Source organism: Stegostoma tigrinum, chromosome 19 (assembly GCF_030684315.1).
Source record: "Stegostoma tigrinum isolate sSteTig4 chromosome 19, sSteTig4.hap1, whole genome shotgun sequence".
NCBI lineage: Eukaryota > Metazoa > Chordata > Chondrichthyes > Orectolobiformes > Stegostomatidae > Stegostoma > Stegostoma tigrinum.
Window position 1 is genome coordinate 18,526,033 of NC_081372.1, and position 21,803 is coordinate 18,547,835.

Genomic DNA, 21,803 nt, shown 5'->3' on the forward strand with positions numbered 1-21,803 from the left:
AATATAAAGTTTGTTTACCATTCTTCACTTGCATATCACAGTAGTGAGGGCACTGGTCCTTAGTACCTGCGGCAGGGTGGATTGCCTGCCTATTACCAAACCCTTCAGAATTTAATTCTTTTGAACACTTTGCCATTGAAGTCGAATTTGTTCCGTAAGAGCTGACAGAATCAATTCACCAAATTATCGTCCGGGAAGTGAAGACAAAATCCATTCCACACATCATGGGTTTTGGGAACCTTTACTTCAGCTCCATCAATTAGTCAGCCATGCCAGTTCCTTTGCTTAAACCTTAATTTTATGCCTTCTCATATTTTTCAACTAAAACCTTAATTTTCCTCATAAACACCTTAATCACTTCTTTGTATAAGGTGTCATTCCACGTAGCTCGTCTATCATGCAGCCAGTCTGCGTTGCAATTCATCCAGAAAGGATAACTCCCAAATATCTCATGGTGTGACCCCCAACCCACCAGTGGCTAGTATACTGGGCAGACACAACAGGCATGCCCCACATTGCTGAATAAAGTCACTGCTTCATTGTCCACTACAACCTCTACAATTGTATCAATGCAGTGTACATTTCCACTGTATTAGATATTTAGATATTTAGCTGCAAAATTTGAGACGGCACAAAATCAAGATTTAAGACAAAGATTTGGCATGGCAAAATAATGGAGCTAAGACAGAAATTGCTGTAAAAGCTCAGCAGGTCCAGCAGCACTTGTGGAGAGAAATCAGAATTAAGCCTTCAAAGGAAGGGTCTTCCTGATTCTGAGGACAGATCACTCAACCCTAAATGTTAACTCTGATTTCTCTTCACGGGTGCTGCCAGACTCACTGAGCTTTTACAGTAATTTCTGTTTGTGTTTCTGATTTACAGCATCAGCAGTTCTTTTGGCCTTTAAAATGATGAAGCTGACTTGCTGGGCTGAATACTCCCAAAACCCCTGAGCATTGAAATGGATTTTGTCTTCGCCTCCTTGGGGATAACTCAGTGAATGTTCAGTAATGACTGACAGAATCTACATTTGACTTCCACGCCAGAGAGTTCAGAAGACAAATCATATTAGAAACGAGCGTATAGAAGATCAAACTCCCTGACGTCTCAAATGAGCAATGCATCTATTGTACCTACAGGCTTTATTCCAGGAGCTGGCATTTCACTAAAGAAACTTACCCACTACATTTCCATTTGATGTTGGTGGGTAAGGAGAGAGACCATGACAGTGTGAAACAATAAAGGACAGGAGGATTACAGGTGCAGCAGGAAATTAAAACGGCAAATGGAATTTTGTCTGCCATTGCTACAGGGATGGAGTTTAAAAACAGGGAGGCTATGCTGCAGCTGTATAGGGTCCTGGTGAGGCCACACCTGGGAGTACTGTGTGCAGTTCTGGTGTCCTTACTTGAGAAAGGATGTACTGGCACTGGAAGTGGGTGCAGAGTAGATTTACTCTAATTCCAGAGTTGAGAGGGTTGGATTACGAGGAGACACTGAGTAGACTGGGATTGTACTCATTGGAATTCAGAAGAATGAGGGGAGATCTTATAGAAACATGTAAGATGACGAAGGGAATGGATAAGGTGGAGACAGAGAGAGAATCTAGGACTAGAGGACATTACCTCAAAATAAAGGAAAGCAGATGTAGCACTGAGGTCAGGAGGAACTTCTTCACCCAAAGGGTTGTGGATCTGTGAAATTCCCTGCCCAGTGATGCAGTTGAAGCTACCTCACTGAATGTTTTTAAGGCAAGGCTAGATAAATTTTGGAACAGTAAAGGAATTAAGGGTTATGGTGAGAGGGCGGGTAAGTGGAGCTGTGTCTCAACAAGATCAGCCATGATCTTATTAAATGGTGGGACAGGCTCGAGCGGGCGGATGGCCTACTCCTGCTCCTAGTTCTTATGTTCTAGTGCGAGCACACGCACAAGAAAAGAGACAGTGAGCAAGCAAGCGTGTGAACACACGCAAATGGGGAAAGAGAGCGAGAGAGAAAATGAGAGAGAGAGTGCAAGAAAGTGAGACAGCAAGAGCAAGAGAAACTCTGGGTTATGTTTTGCCTGCCACCTCTGTATAATAAACACAATAGACAGGCAAATCTGTCCCCATTTACAGAGACATCAGCACAACTACACTGATGAATTTCAAGCCCTCAGAGCCTCACATTCCATTTGCCTCCTCATAGCTTCCATTCCATCGTTGTCCCTTTCTTAGTTATGAATTTACCACCTCAGTGAAACCCTACTTCAATGAAACAACTGTGAAATAGAGTGTACAAAAGAATGCAACAAAAGCCTTTACCTTGACAATCAGGAAACCCATAAGCTCCTTCGACACATGTGTCACAGTGCAGCCCTGTCACAAGTGGGCGACAGCTACACCTCCCAGTTTCTTGGTCACAAGAGTTAATATATGAGCCTTCCAAGGTACAGCGGCAAGCTGCAATAAACAAACCACTGGTTAATGATAAGAATTTGTTTCATGCACGTTGTGCTATATCTTGCTGAAGATTGAGAACTCTCTCCACTTTACAATATAGACACCCAACTTTCCGTACTACAGTACATAGACTGTGGTAGAAGAGAGTCAGTTACCATAAATATCAAGAAGGAACTCTCTCATAGCAACAAAGGGACTATGTTTGAAATATCCACTGTCAAATAACACGCCAACTTTATAAAACAGAAATTGAAACAAAGTGTACTTATCTGAGAATGGATAACTGTATTCCTGTTGTTTAGGAATATTATATGATTTAACCTTGGTTACAACTGAGCTAGTGTCACTCTAGAACGGTTTTACCAAACTGGGAACGTGCTGTTAGGTGTTTCTGATCAGAACCTGTCCTCTGCCTTTTTGCTGTGACTTTACACCCCAGCAAGCACCATTCATTCATCCTATTCTGATCTACTGTGTGCTATAGATATGTTTACCTCACCAAGCACATTAGTCTCCGTCATTGGAGTCTTCAGTCAAGGCCTGATACTATTGTATTTTTATACTAAACCTTTAGGCTTTATTAACACTATTCCCCCTCCTTGCAACCTACTTCTTTAACTTCAACTCATTTATCACCTTTCCTTCTCCCTCTATCTCCCTTCTCATTTACCAGTCTCCTTGTAAAGTGACAATGGTTTATAATTTGAAAGGCACAATACTGGTGCAAATCAGAGATTGTGCTGTGAACAGGGCAACATTGCCTCCATTACAGCAGCTATTGGAAAATTATAACTTTGTAAAATATATTAATATTTCTAACTAGAGTAGTTCAAACCATCTCCGCGATAGCATTAACATCACCGAAACCCTCACCATCAACACCCTGTGGGTCATCATTGGTCATAAATGTAACTGGGCCCACCATCATCAATACTGTGGTTATAAGAGCAGGTCAGAAACTGAATGCTGTAACAGACAACTGACCTCCTGACTTCTCAAATCCCATTCACCATCGACAAGGCTCAAGTTGAGAAGGCGAATGGAATGTTCCCCACTTGTCTGGATGAATGTGGCTCCAGAAACATTCAAGAAGCACAACACCACCCAGGACAGGACAGCCTGCTTGGCCAGCACCCCAGCCACTTTGTAAAAATGCACTCTCTCCGCCACTAATGCACGTGATAACAATTCACTAAGGCTTCTTCGATGGCACCTTCCACCTTGAAGAACAACAATGGCAGATGTACGGAATATCACCATCTTCAGTTTGCTTTCCATCATCCTGACTGGGAACTTTATCCAGGGTGACCAATTGTTCTGAAATTCCAAGCATGTCTCGAAATTCCAAGCCTGTCCTGCACTTTGATGTTCCCATCCATATCGCAGAATGATTTATCCTGTATTGTTTCTACCTGCTTGCCTCTATGGTGAGCTTGAGATCTAAACTCTGGGTGTTTCAGATCCAGACAAAGTCATTAAACTGCAACGGAACCTCCACCTCATCCCACCAACTCTGTTCTCGATGTCTCCCTGACTGCCCCTCCGCTGAATTTTCCTTCTTTTTGTACCTCCAGAGTTGTCTATCCTGACTGTATAGAGTTCATTGATATGTTAAATCGACCTGCTCAGACAGGCTATGACATGCCTCTGCAGCAGGTGGGACTTGGGCCTGAGTCTCCCAGTCAAGAGCATTACCACTGTGCCACAAGAGCCTCAAAGGGAGGTCACATGAAAGTTCTGCATACCCTCTCTCACATTTAGCAGTGTTTACCACACTCTGCGAACCAGACCTAAAATGAAATCATAAGTTTTAGATTTCTAAAATGGCGCTTTGGAAGTTCTGCTTTTGAGCTAAGTGGTTTGGTTCACATGGCGTGCACTGAACAACATTTCTCACCTGTACAGCTGGGGTATCCATAGAAACCAGGTGCACACTGGTTGCACATGGGGCCTGCATAACTGGGATGACACTGGCACTGGCCTGTAGACCCACAGAAATTGTCCACTGACCCACGAACATCGCAGGAACAAGCTGGTGAAAAGAAGGCAAGTCAGTCCAAAGCCACTTGAGCTACAGCAACACGATGGACTCTGATCAAAGGAATTTAGGCTGGAATCTTCCAGGGATGGCAAAAGCTGTTGGGCCACTGCTTCTGCTTCGACTTATACCCTACCCCAATGGAGCCCTGCAGTTCGGGCTGAGACCACCCCTGTCAGCTTTGTCAAAAACATGGACCTTGGGGTCAAATAGACATTCCCTTCCTTGTAGCACTGGATTGTTGGGACGAAAGCCTTAGCTGTTGCATTCTGGTGTGTTCATTCACTAACACGGAATGAAAAACTCTATAAATGTTGCACTGCCAATGTGTGACTGAGTGTGGATGATATAACTGGATCAGGGTGTTTATTGGAAGCTGGGCAGGTGCCAGGCTTGGGGGGAGGAGAATAAGGGGGCATGTACACAGGGTTGCATTCGAGGTGGTGGCTGGGTAGGGCATTGGGTGTGTAGGGAGTATACGTGGATGATTAAGGTGGGGAGGCAGATAGTCAGGATGTGTCAGAAGCGGTCATCACATCGCAGGCTTTAGTTAGCTCAAGTCCAGAGAGGCAAATCAGAATGTGTCAATCAGCTGCGAGCCTGGGTCAGGCCAGATCAGGGGCAGTGGCTCAGGAAGGAGTCACAGGATTGGGGTGTTTTGGTTTTGTCAAGTTGGAGAGTTGGGAGTTTGAAGAGAGGAGTCTGGGAGTTGGGGTTATCGAGTTAACTGCTACATTGTGAATGAGGCTGAGCCCAAACGAGTTTCTAAAGGGAGGTGAGAAATGCCTGATCCAGCAGGAGAGTGCAATTTCTATCAGCATTCGTAGGGCTCCCGTACGTTTACCTGCTGTGACTGGCTTCCAGCCCATGATTTCTCCTGCTACCGTGATCCACTGCCCCCTACCTCCACCAGTCAGGTCAAGCCTCGATTCTACATCTACTCTCCCTTTCCTGCTCCCAGGCATGGCCTCATAACATTGACCTTCTCACCAGTTGGCCAGTGAGCTGCCTTGTCAGGGAAACAAGAGAATTACTGTTGTAAAGATACCCCTCTGTTACATTCGGGAGCACTTTGACGCTCCCCTTGCCTCCGAATGCCCAACCTGCTACAAGTCCACCCGTAACTCCCTCCCCGTGAATATCAGGGATTGGTGTTTTGGTCAATGCAGTATTTTGTCAAGATCCATTGCATGAAAATTCCTAACCATGGCAGCGAGGGTAGGAGTGGAATCCAGTAGCACATTGGTCACAGCGAGCTCCATCGAATTCGGGCTTGCACAGGCAACGGCCAGCGTGATCACAAACCTCAGGCAAGCTACCAGCAATGCTACAGCTACACACTGCAGGAAAATATAGCAAAGAAAAAGACAAAGTCAAACTTTGAAAGTGCCCACTTGGGAGCTCTCTCTGCTCTCCTCAGTTTCTAGCTAGCATTGGTATCTGGGAATTAAGTAGAAAAGGGACTGAAGTTCATATTTCTCAGCAGATTGAAACTCAAAAACCTTTTCCAGAGGTAACTTAAAACCAAGCTGATTGAAAAGAGCTTTTTATGTAAGTATCTGTTAATATGGTAGGAAAACAAACTTCAAAAGAAGGAAGGAGTTGTATCTATAGATCATTTTACCGCTACATGTCACAGGAGAGCCTGAAAGTGTTTCACACACAATGCATTACTTTGAAATGCCATAATTGTTGTTATGTAAGCAAACACAACAGCCAAAAAAGTGGAATTCAAAAATACTGCAGTTACAGATAAGAAAGGGAGATGGAACAAAGTGTAAGGGATCTGACAGTTTCCCAATCATCTGTTTGAACTCTCGATATTATTGAGCAGAGCAAAATTGGCCTGCTGCATTTAAAGTCAAGGATGAATTGAGCAACTGAAATGACTTTGGCCAACGTCTGGTGTTGGAAGGCATGGTAAGCCTCCAAAAGACAGCGTGAATTCCACCAGAAAAAATTCACTTTAAAACCACAAAGTACAATTCCTGCTTTTAGACGTGCTCAATAAGTCTATCTGTTGAGTAGAGCTCTATTTAGATTTTTGACTTTGGTTGGTAACTGAATACAAGATAAGAATGACAGGTGGCCTGCTTCTAAATTAGTAGAATCTTTGTGAAACATCCAGTACCGGATGAAGTTTACTCCAATTAAATTTTGGGGAAAATGACCCATTGTCCACTGTTGAATGCGAACTCTATCCTTCTTCCTGGTGATGCTTTGAAGCTAAGGCAGTCTGTTCACAATCTTGCTCTCCCAAGGTAAACTACAAGCCTCACATTTATACAATCACTAAGACTGCCTATTTCTACTCCTGTACCATCAATCAGCTTCTCTGGCTGAAGCCCTAATCCTTCCCTTATTACCTTGAGACTCGGTCATTCTGATGCATTGCTGGGCAGTTTGCCAAATCCTTCTGTCTCTAAACATGAGGTCATCCAAAAATCTACAGTCCATGTCTTAATTTACAGCAAGACCTATTTCCCTATCATCCCTAATCTCCACAAGTTCCTGGTTAAGTCGCACCACAATTTAAGATTTACATTCATGTTTTCACTATGTTCCTCCACCGCCTTGTCTCTGTCCCTATCTCTGTATTTCTGTCATCTCCTCCAAATTCAGAACTCTCCAAGATATCTAGTGCTCATACAATTCCAGTCTCTTGTGCAGCCCTGATTTTAACTGGTCTATCATAGGTGGTTGTGTTTTTAGTTAGTATAGCCCCAAATTACTTCCCTCTGCCACTCCATCTTTCCTCCCTTCTCAGACACTCTTTGAAGCCTGCCTTTTTGACAAAGCATTTGGTCATCTGAGCTAATGTCTCCTCATATAGCTCAGTGCCATATTTCTTTTTAATAATCCTGTGAAGCACCTTGGGATGTTCCAAAATGTTAAAGGCGCTACTTAAGTATAAGTTGTTGCTGTTAAATAATTATTACACTCTGGAAGTGATGAAATGTCGGGAGTGACAGAACTAGAAACTCAAGTAGTTACTAGATCAGAATTGTAAAACTTAAAAATCACTATTAATCCAATTATATCAATTATTAATTTTATTCAGAACGTATTTACAAAATACCCTATATAATCTCCCACTGGAAGCTATGGAAAATTGAAGTCGGCAATTTTCTTGTCGATTCTTTTGCTGACAGCAGTACATATTTTAAAGTTTTCCTAATGTTTGAAGAGAATTCTAAAACATAACCAGTAGAGGTTTTACTTCATTTATGCTCTGTGTACTTCCATCTGTACAGAATTATACAGGTTGTAAACGAAAGCTGACTCACGTTGACAGAGTGGATAGTTGAAGTAGCCAGGGGCACACTGGTCACAGTAGAAACCTTCAAACCCCTGACGACAAATGCACTGTCCAGTCTCTTCATTGCAGCTCCCACCAGTAACGCCTGGGCCCAAACAACGACATGCTGCAATCATATAACAATTATATGGTCAGTGAGCATGGGATAATTTAACAGTCACACAGCAAAGAAGCCTAAACTCATCCACGCTGCCAACAACACGTTAGGCTTTCCACGTTACTGTCCTCGTTAACATTTTTCTATGGGCCAGCTGACTAGGTAGTACATTACACTGGAGTGAACTATACCTTCCGCAGCAATGTCAGATGGACTACAAGTTAATATTCTCACTGCAGTTTGCAAATAGCTCCGCGATCACATTCCGCCGTCACTCTAATTTTCTGCAGCCCTAAAACTCTTGCAATTGCTGCACACCTCCAGTTCAAGGCTCTTACCTACTTCTGCTTTCCTCTGTTCCACCATCAGTGCCTGTATCTCAGCTGCCTTGCCTCCAGTTTTGGAATTCTCAACCTAAAACTTTCTGCCTCTTTCCTCTCCGTCATCTACTCTAACATAAAATGTTATTCCAAAGGGCTTCTCCAAAGCAAGATATTGTTGTAAGTTTGAGAACAAGACAAGTTGCCGTTTAGATACAACTGCCCACCGCTGCCCCTCCCCCCGAAATCCCAGACATCTACTAGCTGGCATCTTAAGTGGCAGCATTTTGACAGATTTTTGACTCGCCCTTGAGCGTAGGGTTAACTTACGCTGGCAGTTTGCACCAAAGTGATGGGGCATGCACTGTTTACAGAAGCGACCTGTAAAGTTTGGCTTGCAGTTACAGTGCCCCGTGCTTGGGTCTGGCTGGCAGTCATTGTTCTGGGTTCCCGTTGCACTGCAGTCACAGTCTAAGGTAAAGAGAAGCACAGCAACACAACTAAGTGTACAAGGGGACATTATCAGAACATCCAAAATCTCCACTTCACTCCCTCTTACAGAATCGTTACTCAGACACACTGAGTGACAAATTTTGCACCTAAATGTTGTACGTACATGTGATTAATTTCTCTATTTCTCTACAATTGTCCAGCACATGCTACAAGTAATCATACAGTCATAGAAACATGACAGTGTGAAAGCAGACTCTTTGGCCCATCGAATTCACATCGAACCGCCCAGATCCACACCCCTCCCCTATCCATGTAACCCGGCATTTCCCATGGCTAATCCACCTAGCTCTGTACATCCCTTAGCTTGGCCAATCCACCGATCATTTGGACTGAGAGAGGGAACTGCAGTATCTGCAGGAAACCCACGGAGACACAGGGAGAATGTGCAAACTCCACACAGACAGTTGCCTGAGGCTGGAAACGAAACTGGGTCCCTGGCACAGAGAGGCAGCAGTGCTAACCACTGAGCCACCATGCCACCCAAATAATGTCAAATGAAATACTGCCCTTTTGAAAATCTTCTCTTAAAATTAAACTGGATTCTTCACAGTAATTAGAAGATATTGTTCATTGTCTTACTGAGATAAACCCAAGAGCTGCCAAAATTTACTGGGTTTCACATTAGCTATAGTGGGGCAACAGGACATTTTGACTAACATTTTGAAGATAGTTGGAGCCCTTGAAGAATATAAAGAAAGCGTGGAAGAATTTAACAAGGATTTAGGATGGCCAAAAAGGGCCATGGATTATCCTTGGTAAACAGGTTAAAGGAAAATCCTAAGGTGTTTTCTTCATATATAAGGAGCAAAAAGATGACTAGGGAAAGGGTAGGTCCACTCAAGAACAAAAGGAGGGAATGTGTGTGTGGAGCCAGAGGAAGTTTACTGAAAGAGGCGGCATGGTGGCTCAGTGGTTAGCACTGCTGCCTCTCAGCACTAGGGACCCCAGGTTCGATTCCCCTTCGGGCAACTGTGTGGAGTTTGCACCTTCTCCCCGTGTCTGCACGGGTTTCCTCCAGGTGTTCTGGTTTCCTCCCACAGTCCAAAGATGTGCAGGTTAAGCGGATTGACCATGCTAAATCGCCCATAGTGTTCAGGGATGTGTAGATTAGGTGGATTATAGGAGAAGGGGTCCAGCTGGATTGCTCCGAGGTGGACTTATTGGGCTGACGGGCCTGTTTCCACACTGTAGGGATTCTATGAATATTCTATAAAAAGTGTTTGGGGTTCTTAACAAACACTTTGCTTTGATATTCACAAAGGAGAACAACATTGTGGTTGGTGAGTCTCGACAGGGTTATGTTGATATGCCAGGGTGTGTAGACATTAGAAAGGAGGTGGAGTTGGGTGTTTTAAAAAGATTTAAAGCAAGTAAGTCCCCAGGACCTGATGGGATCTATGCCAGAAACGCTCAGGAAGGCTTGCGAGGAAGTTGCCGGGGACTCTCACAAAATTCTTGTGTCCTATTTAGTCACAGGATAGGTCCCAGAGGGCTGGAGAATAGGCATTGTAGTTCCTTTGTTTATGAAGGGCAACGGGAGTAATGTGGGTAATTACAGGTGAGTGGGCCAACATCAACGGTAAGGAAATTATTGGAGAAGATTCTTTGGGATAAGACTTACTCACATTTGGAAAAATATGGACTTATTAACGATCAGCAGCACAGTTTTGTGCAGGAAAGGTCATGTTTCACAAACTTGATTTAGGCTTTTGAGGTAGTGAAAAAGATGATTGATGAGGGCAATGATTAGATGTTGTCTATGTGGACCTTAGCAAAGCCTTTGACAGGTCCCTCATGCAGGCTGATATAAAAGGTGAAACTACATGGGATCTGTGGCCAGCTGGTAAGATGAATACAAAACTTGGTTAGTCATAAAAGACAGAGATAGTGGTGGAAGGGTGTTTTTCTAAGATTGGGGGATCAGCGGATAGTGAGGAGAATTTCCAGAGGTTACAGCAGAATATGCTTAGGCTGGAGGCTTGGGTGACAGATGGAGTTTAATCTGGACAAATGCAAGGTGATTCCTTTTTTAAGGTCAAACACATGAGGGAAGTAAACAGAAAATGGCAGAACCCTTTGAAGTATGAATAGACAGAGGGATCTAGGAATACAGGTCTACAGTTCCCTGAAAGTAGGAACACAAATGGAGAAGGTGGTCAAGAAGGCATATGGCATTCTTTCTTTTATCCGTCAGGACATAAAGTATAAAAGTTGGCAAGTTATGTTTCAGTTGTACAGACTTCAGTTAGGCGGTATCTGGAATATTGTGTACAGTTCTGGTTGCCAGTCTAAGATCATGGGGGTTTTGGACAGGGTGCAGAAATGGTTTGTCAGGATGTCGCGTGATTTGGAGGGTATGAGTACGGGGAGAGATTGGACAAATGTGATTTGTTTTTACTTGAATGTCAGAGACTTTGGGGGACATTGACGAGACCTGTTGACATTTACAAAATTGTGGGACAGGCATGCTTAGACATGACCTTTTCCGCACAAAACAATGCTGCCGATCATTAACAAGTCCACATTTTTCCAAATACGACTAAGTCTTATCTGACAGAATCTTCTACAATAATTTCCCTACCATTGATGTTAGGCCCACTCGCCTGTAATAGTCTTTTTCCCAGGATAGAAATCACAATTTTTAGGGCACATAGGTTTAAGGTAAGAGGGGGCTAAGTTTAAAGGAGATGCGAGAAGGAAGATTTGTTTTTATAACAGGGGGTCTTAAGTGCCTGGGCTGCAGTTCTAGAGGTGGTGGTGGAAGCAGAGACGATAGCAATTTTTAAGAGACATCTTGACATACCTGAATAGACAGGCATTAGAGTGCTATGGGCCGCACAGAAACAAGGGGTTTTTAAGTTTAAAAAGGTGTCATGCATTGGCATAGGCTTGGCCGATTGAAAGGCCTGATCCATGACGTAGTATTCTTTGTTCAGTCCAAGCCAGTGTTTATGCCAGATATGGATTCCTCTCAATCAGCTGCATTTAGCCCGGCCTACATGTGCTTGCATCCCTTTCTCCATTGTGCTTTTATTCACCTCAGCTAGTTACTGTGGTAGGAACCTAGGGCTTTGCAAAGTAGGGACACCAAGTGGAGGAGTCAACAGCTCAGTGTTTACAGATGTGAGCCTCTGAGGCAACAATGGTCATTGTGGAACTTGGACCGAACTGTACCAGCTGTGCCCTCTTCTCACAGGTCAACCCCCCTTCTCAGAGTTCTAACTGTGGAGGCCATATCAACCATTCAGGCCTTGAATGGGGTCAAAATGCAAAAGACATTCTAACTAAAAACATAAATTTCTGCAAAAACTCAACAAGTCTAGCAGCAACTGCGAAGAGAAAACGGCATTAAAATGTCAAGTCCATTGACCCTTCTTCGCCACCATTCTAACCACACTGGGTATAGCCGATCCTCCGGAAATTCCTATTGGAATTACCAGTGGAGACATACTTAATATAACAGCCTTGATCTAGACTCATCTGAAGATGGAAACACATTCCTAACCCTATCAAGCCCTTGAATTATCTTAGTGACCTCTACCAGATCATCCCTTGGATTCAATTTTCATCCTGAACAGAATAATTCTTGTTCAGTCAAAAGAAGTGGCTTCTTCAAAATTTCCTCAACCATTCCTTCGTTAGACGAACAAGACCATCAAGGGATCGTGCTCCTTATCACAGTTCAGCTATAAAAGTGCAAGTCTTTATGCAGGTATCAGTGAGAACAGGTTTGGATGGGGCTGTGAACGACCACCTATACACAAGGTCAGCTCAAGGTCAACAGAAGAAGAATGATTGCTTGGTTCAGGTACGGGCAATACTGTGTCTAGGTCAGAAAAGGAGAATCTGATGGAAATTCAGCCCACTCTTCCATGCAAATCGAAAATTAATGGCTGGAATTATAGAACACTGGTTTAAAAAAAACTCCTTGGAAAATTACCACAATCCAGACCTCAAAAATTTCACTAAGAATTTCTAATTACAAACAGATGGAATTGTGGAACATCCAGAACATCCCTAAAAGTACCACATATCAAAAGCAGAGCATGATTTATAAAGCAACATTGAACATTCCTCAATGACTTGTCCATCAATTCCTGATAGGGAAATAGATAGTTACAGTAAACAAAGGTGGCAATGTTGAATTTTAAGCTTTGGTTGAAACTCCCTGCTCAATACAAACAAATATCAGGTGGTATCATTTACTTCTGCTCCTGCTCACTGGGTAGAGGAGATACCAGTGCTTGGAAGCCAAACAATCATAATTGTTCTTGATTTGGCTTGCTGTGTTCATCCAGCTGTACACCTTGTTATCTCTTAATTGTTCCACTGTCCCCTCAGAGGTGCAGCACAGTGGCTCAGTGGTTAGTACTGCTGTCTCACATTGCCAGGGGCCCGGGTTCGATTCCAGCCTTAGGTGACGGTGTGGAGTTTGAATGTTCTCTTTGTGTCTGCATGTGTTTCCTCCCACAGTCCCACAAGTTAATTGGACTAATCTAGATTGTCCGTAGCATATAGGGATGTGTAGGCTAGGTGGATTACCTATGGTAAATGCAGGGTTATAAGAATAGGATAGGGGACTAGGATGTCAAATGAGATATCCTTCAGAGGTTGTGCAGATTCAATGGGCTGGCTGAATGGCCTCTTCCTGCACTGTCGGGATTCTATGATTTGTGATGTACCTCTTAACTATATTTTTCTCCCACTGACACATCTCAAGATGTCAATACACCAGTTAGTTTTCCCACTCTCTTACCCAAAACTCTTCTGCTGTACTCACAAACAACATGACACAAACATATTACACCAACACAGTACGATTAGAGTAGTTCACATGAAACTCTTGGGCTCTGCAAGAGACCTTTGAGTTTGGGGTAGAAGTGAATGACAAAGAATTAACATCCTCATTGACTATCTGAAACAAAAAGGATGACGATTTTGTCTATCTTTCCAGTCAGGAGTCAGGTTGAGATGTATTCGAAACTGCAATACCCCACATGGAAACCAAAAAACAACAGCATCGACCATTTTACACTTTTAAAGCCCAATGACTTACTTATTATTTTCCCGACGTGAATGAGAGCCCCTGTCGTTTGTGTGGGATCCACTGGTAAAGCTATGGAACAAGATACACAAGATGAATGGAACACAATAATTTGAGAATCATCAAATCAGCAATCTTCTGATCAAACAAAATCTCAGCTTTTAAATTGCAGGCCAAAAGCCAAGCTCCCGAAAAACCTTTTCCTTTAAACTTAGTAAAAAGTTTCTTTTCTTTTAAAGAAGGTCTATAGAACTGAAGTCTGCCCTCAGGGAGAGTTGGATAAAAAGAGAAGTTCACAGTAAGCAGTACAGCCAAACTGTCTGTGTGTTCCTTTTAAAACATGGCTATAAATTGTCATTTCCTAAGTTTCGGGAATAGATCAACTTTGAATTCTTGGTGGGATAGATATATGGAGCAAGGAAAAATTTGAAATAACGTACAGCTATTTTTGCTTTCAATCAGTCCGAGTGTACAAAAAAGGAAAACTTGCAGTTCTGACACCTTTCACAAACTCAGAATGTCTAAAAGCACTGATTAAGCCAGTTTAAAGTGCAACTTCTGTAAAGTAGGAAGTATGGCAACAGATGTGTGTATAGCAAGTTCCCACAAACAAGATGACACTCAGAATACCATTTTTCAAAGTGATTTTGACAAAAGGATAGCTAATGGCCAAGGCATCAATGACAACAAGAACAGAAGTTGCTGGAAAAGCTCAGCAAGTCTGGCAGCATCTGTGAAGAAACAATCAGAGTTAACATTTCGGGTCCGGTGACCTTTCCTCAGTTCTGAGGAATCAATGACAATTTCAATTTTGCATTGAAATAGTTTTCTTCATTCATTTGGAATATATCAAAATATTATGGAATATGGGCATTGATGGCTGGGCCAGCATTTGTTCTCCATCCCTAACTGTCCTTGAGAACAGGGTGTGTGGTGAGTTGCCTTTTTGAACCATCTGATCAAGCTGGTAGGGGTTCACACCCAGTGCTGTTAGGAGTGAGGTTACCCCCACATTTATGTCACGGTGCCTTGCAACTGTTCATGTCCACGTGAGTGAAGACACATAGACAAGGTCTCAGTTTAATAGCTCGTCAAATGCAGCACTCTCTCTTTCCAGTACTGCACTACAAAGTCAACGTAGATTTCTGTCCAAGAGTCAGACGTGAGAGTGCTACCAACTGAATACAGCTAGCAGTAGAAATAAGAGGTCTCCTGTCATCAATCTTTGCAAAGTGTGTCACATCAATAACACTGTACTGATGCAGCAACACAATACATTATGAATGCCACTCTTTCATCCTTACAGCACACATATTTGTGACCTTTCTATGTCAAAGAACAGCATCCATTAGAATTTCTTGATTAAGCTGTGTTGATTTCCACTGGCATTAAGCCTGCTTAACTTACATCAAGAGCAACTCAAATTCTGCATATGTTCGTTATATTTAAGTCACATCCGATTCACAGTGAGTTGTTAAGTTGGACATAAAATTGGTTAGTTGTGGAAGGGTGTTTTTCTGACTGGAGATCTGTGGCCAGTGGTGTTCTGCAAGGGTCAGTGCTGGGACCTCGGTTTTTGTAATTTATAAAAATTCTTTGGATGAAAATGTAGGTGGTCTGATTAGTACGTTTGCAGCCAACACAAAAATTTGTGGAGTTTTGGATAGCGTGGAAGATTGTCAAAGGATAGAGCAGGAAAGGTGGGCAGATGGAGTTTAATCTGAACAAGTGTAAAGTGATACATTTTGGGAAGTCAAATGCAAGAGAAAATGTACAGTAAATGGTAGGACCCTGAGCAGCACTGACATAACAGTGGACTTGGGGGTACATGTCATGGCTCTCAAAAAGTGGCAACAGATGGACAACATGGTAAAGGCGGCATCGCTTGCATTCATTGGTCGGGGCACCATATATGAAAGCTTGCAAGTCATGCTTCAGGTATATAATCCTTTAGGCCACATTTGGAGTATTGTGTGCAGTTCTGGTGGCAACGCTAGAGAAAGGATGCGGAGGCTCTGGAGAGGATGCAAAAAAAGGTTTACCAGGATGTTGACTGGATTGGAAGGTATTAGCATAAAGAGAGGCTGGACAATCTTGGAATGTTTTTGCTGGAGCAAAGGCTAAGGAGCAACCTGACAGAAGTATATAAAATTATGAGGGGCATCGGTACAGTGGAGTGTCAATCTGTTTCCCAGTGTGGAAATGTCAAATAGTAGGTTTAAGGTGAGAGGATAAAGTTTAAAGGAGATGTGCAAAGTGAATGTTCCTTTTTAAACAGGTGACAGGAACATGTTGCCGCGAGGGTGGTAGATGCAGGTATGTTAAAGTTTAAGAGGCATTTAGATAAACACATGAACAGGAGATATGAACCGGTTTAGATTAGTTCAGAGTGGCATCATTGTTGGCACAGACATGATGGGCCAGAGGACTTGTTCCTGTGCTGTACTGTTGTATAATCTACATGCAGAGTCGCAGTCAGTCAGTCTGCAGGCAGAACCAAAGGCATATAAACTGAACCAGAATCACCGGTGCAGTTTTTGGGAAGGAGCAGGAGATGAAATCCCTGCTCCAGAGGGAGGTATACAGCCATCAAATGTCAGTGATTGCTCATAAATAGCATTGTCAGCTGAATCAGGCGGCCACGGGTTGGAGCTGCATTCCAGTCTATGACCCTGTTGTGAAATACTAAGGGACTGCTGTACTGTTGGAGATACTTTTTTTTAGGTGAGATTGTAAAGCCACAGCAACTCCCCCACACAACACACATTGTCTCTGTTTTTATTCATCCAGCCAGCATTTATTGCCAGTTCCTAACTGTACTTGCAGATGTATATAAAAAAAATCAAATGGCACTTTGTCAAAAGCACAGGTTTGCTAATCAACATTAATCCTTCCACCAACACTATGAATGCCATAAATTTTAAGAAGAGTAACTGAAGAAACTCAGCAGGTCTGACACCATCTGTGGGGACAGAAACAAAGTTAACATTTCGAGTTCAACAAAGCAAGAATCAGACTGGAACCAAAACACTAACCTCTTTTCCTCTACACAGATGCTGACAGACCTGCTGCATTTCTGCAGCATTTCCTCTTTTTATTTCAGATTTTTGCCATCTGCCACATTTTGCTCTCAGAAAACCAGGTTGTCAGGCCATTCTCCTATGGCTGGTTGTGGAATCTTGCTGTGTGGGACTATGCTGTCACGTGACTTGTACTTGAGAGTGTGTTTCAAAGAAACCTAATTGGCTCGAAATCAGGTGAGACATCTTGAAGTGGCAAAAGGATCACACGAAATACAGGAATTTTGTTTTTCATTAATGGACACCACATACAGTAAAGTGTTCCTGAGGCCAATGTACAGCCAGAAAATAAAATGCCGAGTGGAAAATCAGAGTCCTGAACGGAGTTAGACCAAAACTAACTGTATATGACTAACTGTAGGTCAGTTAAACCCTGACAAGCTTGGAGCTTGATGACTCTTAGGTTAAACTCACCATCAGAGGGAGCAGCCCTACGATCGGCTGGGACTATAACGTCATTGCCTTTCAGTGTCATGGTAACTGTCCCATCCACAGCAAGACTTAGAATGTTTCAACAGCAGATTCTGAAATTGCTGTTGTGTAACACCTCACCCTGAACTCAGGTACCTCATTTATTTAACACGACCTTATCAGAAGACATTCTGCAAATTTCAATAGTTAATTCAAAAGATTTGTAATACTTACGGTAACAATTGGGAAAGTTGTAGTATCCCTCAGCGCAGTAGTCACAGTTCTCACCAGCGTAATTGTACTTACAGTAACATCGGCCTGTGTTATCCTCACAGGCATCTTCTGTGAACTCTGAATTGCAATTACAAGCTGGAATAACATGAAACACGCGAGTTAAATGCTGCTGCCACCACCCACATTACTCCCAAGAAATATTATATGTGAATTAGTTAAAATACAAAACTCACGAAGGCAAGCATTCACAGAATCTGCTGGCAGGTCAGGTGCACGATAATATCCACGCACACATCGTTCACAGTTGACCCCAGAAGTGTTGTCCTTGAAGATAAAGCAAGAAATAAATTTAACATTTCAGATTTTATTGTGCATTACTTTGATTCTGAACAAAATCCACCAGGAACAAAAACAAAGAAGTTGCTGGAAAAGCTCAGCAGGTCTGGCAGCATCTGCGAAGGAAAAAACAGAGTTAACGTTTCGGGTCGTATGACCCTTCCTCAGAACTTCCTTAGTTTTAAGGGTAACTGGACCCAAAACATTAACTCTGTTTTCTTCCTTCACAGATGCTGCCAGACCCGCTGAGCTTTTCCAGTAACTTTTTGTTCCTGATTTACTGCATCCGCAGTTCTTTCCGTTATTATAATCCGCCACAAAACTCGAAAAACACTCTCAAAAAGAAAGGATAACAAAGTGTGGAGCTGGATGAACATCTCTGATGAAGGGTCTAGGCCCGAAACGTCAGCTTTTGTGCTCCTGAGATGCTGCTTGGCCTGCTGTGTTCATCCAGCTCCACACTTTGTTATCTTGGAGTCTCCAGCATCTGCAGTTCCCATTATCTCAAAAAGAAAAGTTTTTTGGGGGATGAGGGGTTTCAATTATAAGAAGGATTTTGAGCACTTATGCAAGTTGCCGTTTTATATAACATGAAGTATACAGTGGCTCAGTGGTTAACACTGCTGCCTCACAGCGCCTGGGTTTGATTCCACCTTCAGGCAACTGTCTGCGTGGAGTCTGCATATTCACCCTGTGTCTGTGTGCACTTCCTCTGGGTGCTCCAGTTTCCTCCCATAGTCCAGAGAAGTGCAAGCTAAGTGAATTGGCCATGCTGAATTGCCTATAGTATCTAGGGATGTACAGGCTAGGTGGATTAGCCATGAATATTGGGCAAGAAGTTTGACACTAGTTTCAAAGTTCACAATGAATTTAGAGAGAACTGGCTGATGGCTTGCTGCCCACTTAGAATCGTGGAATCACAACAGTGTGGAAGCAGGCCACCCGGCCCATTGAGTTCCAGGGATAGGATGGAGGGTCGCTGGGTCTGGGTTGGGATGATCTTTTGAGGGTCGGTGTGGACTCGATGGGCCGGGTGGCCTGCTTCCACACTGTTGGGATTCTACGATTCTAAGTGGACAGCAAGCCATCAGCCAGTTCTCTCTAAATTCATTGTGAACTTTGAAACTAGTGTCAAACTTCTTGTCCAATATTCATCTTCTTATGACACTTAGGTCCCATTGCCAGTCTCTCCTGAATTCCTCTACACAGAAAGATAACAGATGTATGAGAGAACAACCTGGGGATGCCTCTCTTTCCCAGTTTTTTCTTCCCTCTTATGTGGTCAGAAAGAATCTTTATCAATGACTCTGTTACAATGTGTCTGGGGTTGGGAACATTGTTTTTTTGTTGATCTGAAGTCTGTTTGCCACAAACGTACACTGAATGGTTTAATGATAATTTGAACAATTTATGGTTAGATGAAAATCAGACATACTTTTGTTTTGAAAAGTAGAATTGATAACATGCATAGACACTGTAAGGTGCAGGAACTTACTTGACAATTAATGCAGACACCACCTCCTTCATAACGGCCATGGCTATTCAAGCTTCCTTTGCGTTCATCGACTTCAGGGTCATATACACATTCAAAGGCATGGCCATTGCAGTTACAGGCTGTGAAGTGGATAGTGCATAATGAAATGAATTAAGTATTGCTTTAAACTGCTCTCCATATCCTTGCACCTGATTAGATGCAAAGCACAACTATCTGATTCACAGAACATAGAACAGTACAGCACAAATCAGGCCCTTCGGCCCATAATGTTGTGCCAACCTATTATCCTACTAAGGTCAAGCTACTCTGCATACCTTACATTTTACTATCCTCCATGTGCCCATCCAACAGCCCGTTAAAAGGCTTTAAAGTATCTGACTCCACTACCACTGCCGGCAGCGCATTCCACACACCCACCACTGTCTGTGTAACGAACCTCTGACATCTCCCCTGTACCTTCCTCCAATCACTTTAAAATTATGTCCCCTCGTAACTGTCACTTCTGCCCTGGGAAAAAGCCTCTGACTATCTATTCTATCTATACCTCATCATCTTGTACACCTTTATCAAGTCACCTTTCATCCTTCTTTGCTCCAATGAAAAAAGCCCTAGCTCCCTCAACCTCTCCTCATAAGGCCTGCACTCCAGTCCAGGCAGCATCCTGGTAAATCTCCTCTGCACCCTCACTAAAGCTTCCACATCTTTGCTGTGATCGGGTGACCAGAACTGAACACAATATTCCAAGTGTTGTCTAACCAGAATTTTATACAGGCTACAACATAATCTCACGGCTCTTAAACTCAATTCCCCTGCCAATGAAAACCAACACACCATAAGCCTTCTTTACAACCCTATCAACTTGGGTGGCAACTTTGAGAGATCTATGGACATGGGCCCCAAGATCCCTGTTTCTCCACACTGCCAAGAATCCTGCCATTAACCCCGTATCCTGTATTCAAATTCAAACTTCCAAAATGAATCACTTCACACTTTTTATTTTAAATAAAAGAGTTCTTCAGTGTATGCAATGACAAAACTTTAATGATATCTTAAATTATTGCTAATTTTTTTTATTACCACAGGATATGGATGTAACTGGTAAGATCTGCATTTATTGCCTCTCCTGAACATCCCCTAGTGAGGAGCTACTTTGTTGAACTGCAGCGATCCACGCAGTGTAGGTTCACCCTCAGTGCTGGGAGGAGGGCGTTCCATGATCTTGACCAAGCAATGGTGATATTTATCCAACTCGGGATGGTGCAGGACTTGAATGAAAACTTGTAGATGACAATGTTTCCATGTACTTGTTACATGTGTGCAGCACATTAAAGTCACCCACTATATGTTACAACATAAAGTAAAAAGGGAGAATAGGTGTCTAACTCAAAATTTATCTTCAGAAGAACTGCTTGACATCTACCTGAACTAAGAAAGTATATACGATTGAGAGTCTGGCCATCCTCTCCAGGCTGAGATTACAATGCACACTAAATGGCTCCTTAAGGATTGTGGCCTGTATATAAATAGTCTGTAAAAGCAGTTTAACCGCAATGGCCATGAACTAGGCTCAGGGAACATGAATGGGGAAGCAGTAGTCAGGATAAACCATAAAGGAAAGAGGAATCTAGGCACATCCAGTGCCTTAAATGCATCAACGCATTCAGATGGACAAGGTAAGCTGAAGTCTCACTGAAGAACCAAAATATTTGTTGATGTTCAAGGTGCAAGAGCTGCTAAGTAACATTGGATCAGAGACATCCATTCTGTTTCGCTCTCTGCAGACACAGCCAGGTGGAGGTTCTCCAAAGCTTTCCGTTCAGATTTTATGCTAAAGCAAAATGGATCAGGACACTATCCAATGAAAAATCCTAAGTTTTTACATTAATGCACATGTGCCAGAGTTTTAACTCCTACAGGGTTGGTCCTTTTTGATTCTATAAATGAGTGACTACAAGCACAGCGAAGCGAAGATGGCAGCAACAACCCAAGCAGCACAATAACTCCCTGCGGGTCCGTGAGGAACCTCACTAGAGGCTGACACCTTCCTGGTCAGCAATAGATAGGGTGTATCAGGGATACATGTCGGTAAGCAATTACAGGAAAGGGGGAAGACTGACCAGATTGCCACGTTTTGCTCGATTTAAATAGAGGAGTCAAGGAGCCAAAGAGCCAAAAATAATGAACCATGTTGTTCTACCCTTCAAGATCTTAACTGAGATCTCTCTATTGTGAAGTAAAACAATACAATACAGGCATCACAGGCTGAAATCTGTCTGGGTACAACATACTGAGTGGCAAAATACTGTGATGTAGAATTTTGCAGTTCACAGATTATCAAGAGAAAGACACAAAGGGAAACAAATGCGATGGAACTTAAATGGGTTTTGTTCTGTATGCCATGTGTTTGTAACTGCTAATTCAGCTAAAATAACTTAATGGGGGAAGCACTGGTAACAAATCTTCTCAGATGACCCA

At 42.8% G+C, this 21,803-nt stretch overlaps 1 protein-coding gene across 4 annotated transcripts in view; it reads right to left on the reverse strand.

Moving 5' to 3' along the window:
• Positions 1 to 21,803, reverse strand: part of lama5 (laminin, alpha 5) — a 296,732-nt gene that overhangs the window by 138,822 nt on the left and 136,107 nt on the right. For all 4 annotated transcript variants that reach the window (XM_059652756.1, XM_059652755.1, XM_059652754.1 and 1 more), the window contains 9 exons: positions 19,329 to 19,447; positions 17,731 to 17,821; positions 17,498 to 17,632; positions 13,785 to 13,844; positions 8,546 to 8,686; positions 7,767 to 7,904; positions 5,685 to 5,819; positions 4,339 to 4,473; positions 2,304 to 2,441 (listed from right to left, as the gene is read on the reverse strand). In XM_059652756.1, the coding sequence (XP_059508739.1) occupies positions 2,304 to 2,441; positions 4,339 to 4,473; positions 5,685 to 5,819; positions 7,767 to 7,904; positions 8,546 to 8,686; positions 13,785 to 13,844; positions 17,498 to 17,632; positions 17,731 to 17,821; positions 19,329 to 19,447 (1,092 nt within the window). The remainder of the gene's footprint in view (positions 1 to 2,303; positions 2,442 to 4,338; positions 4,474 to 5,684; positions 5,820 to 7,766; positions 7,905 to 8,545; positions 8,687 to 13,784; positions 13,845 to 17,497; positions 17,633 to 17,730; positions 17,822 to 19,328; positions 19,448 to 21,803) is intronic.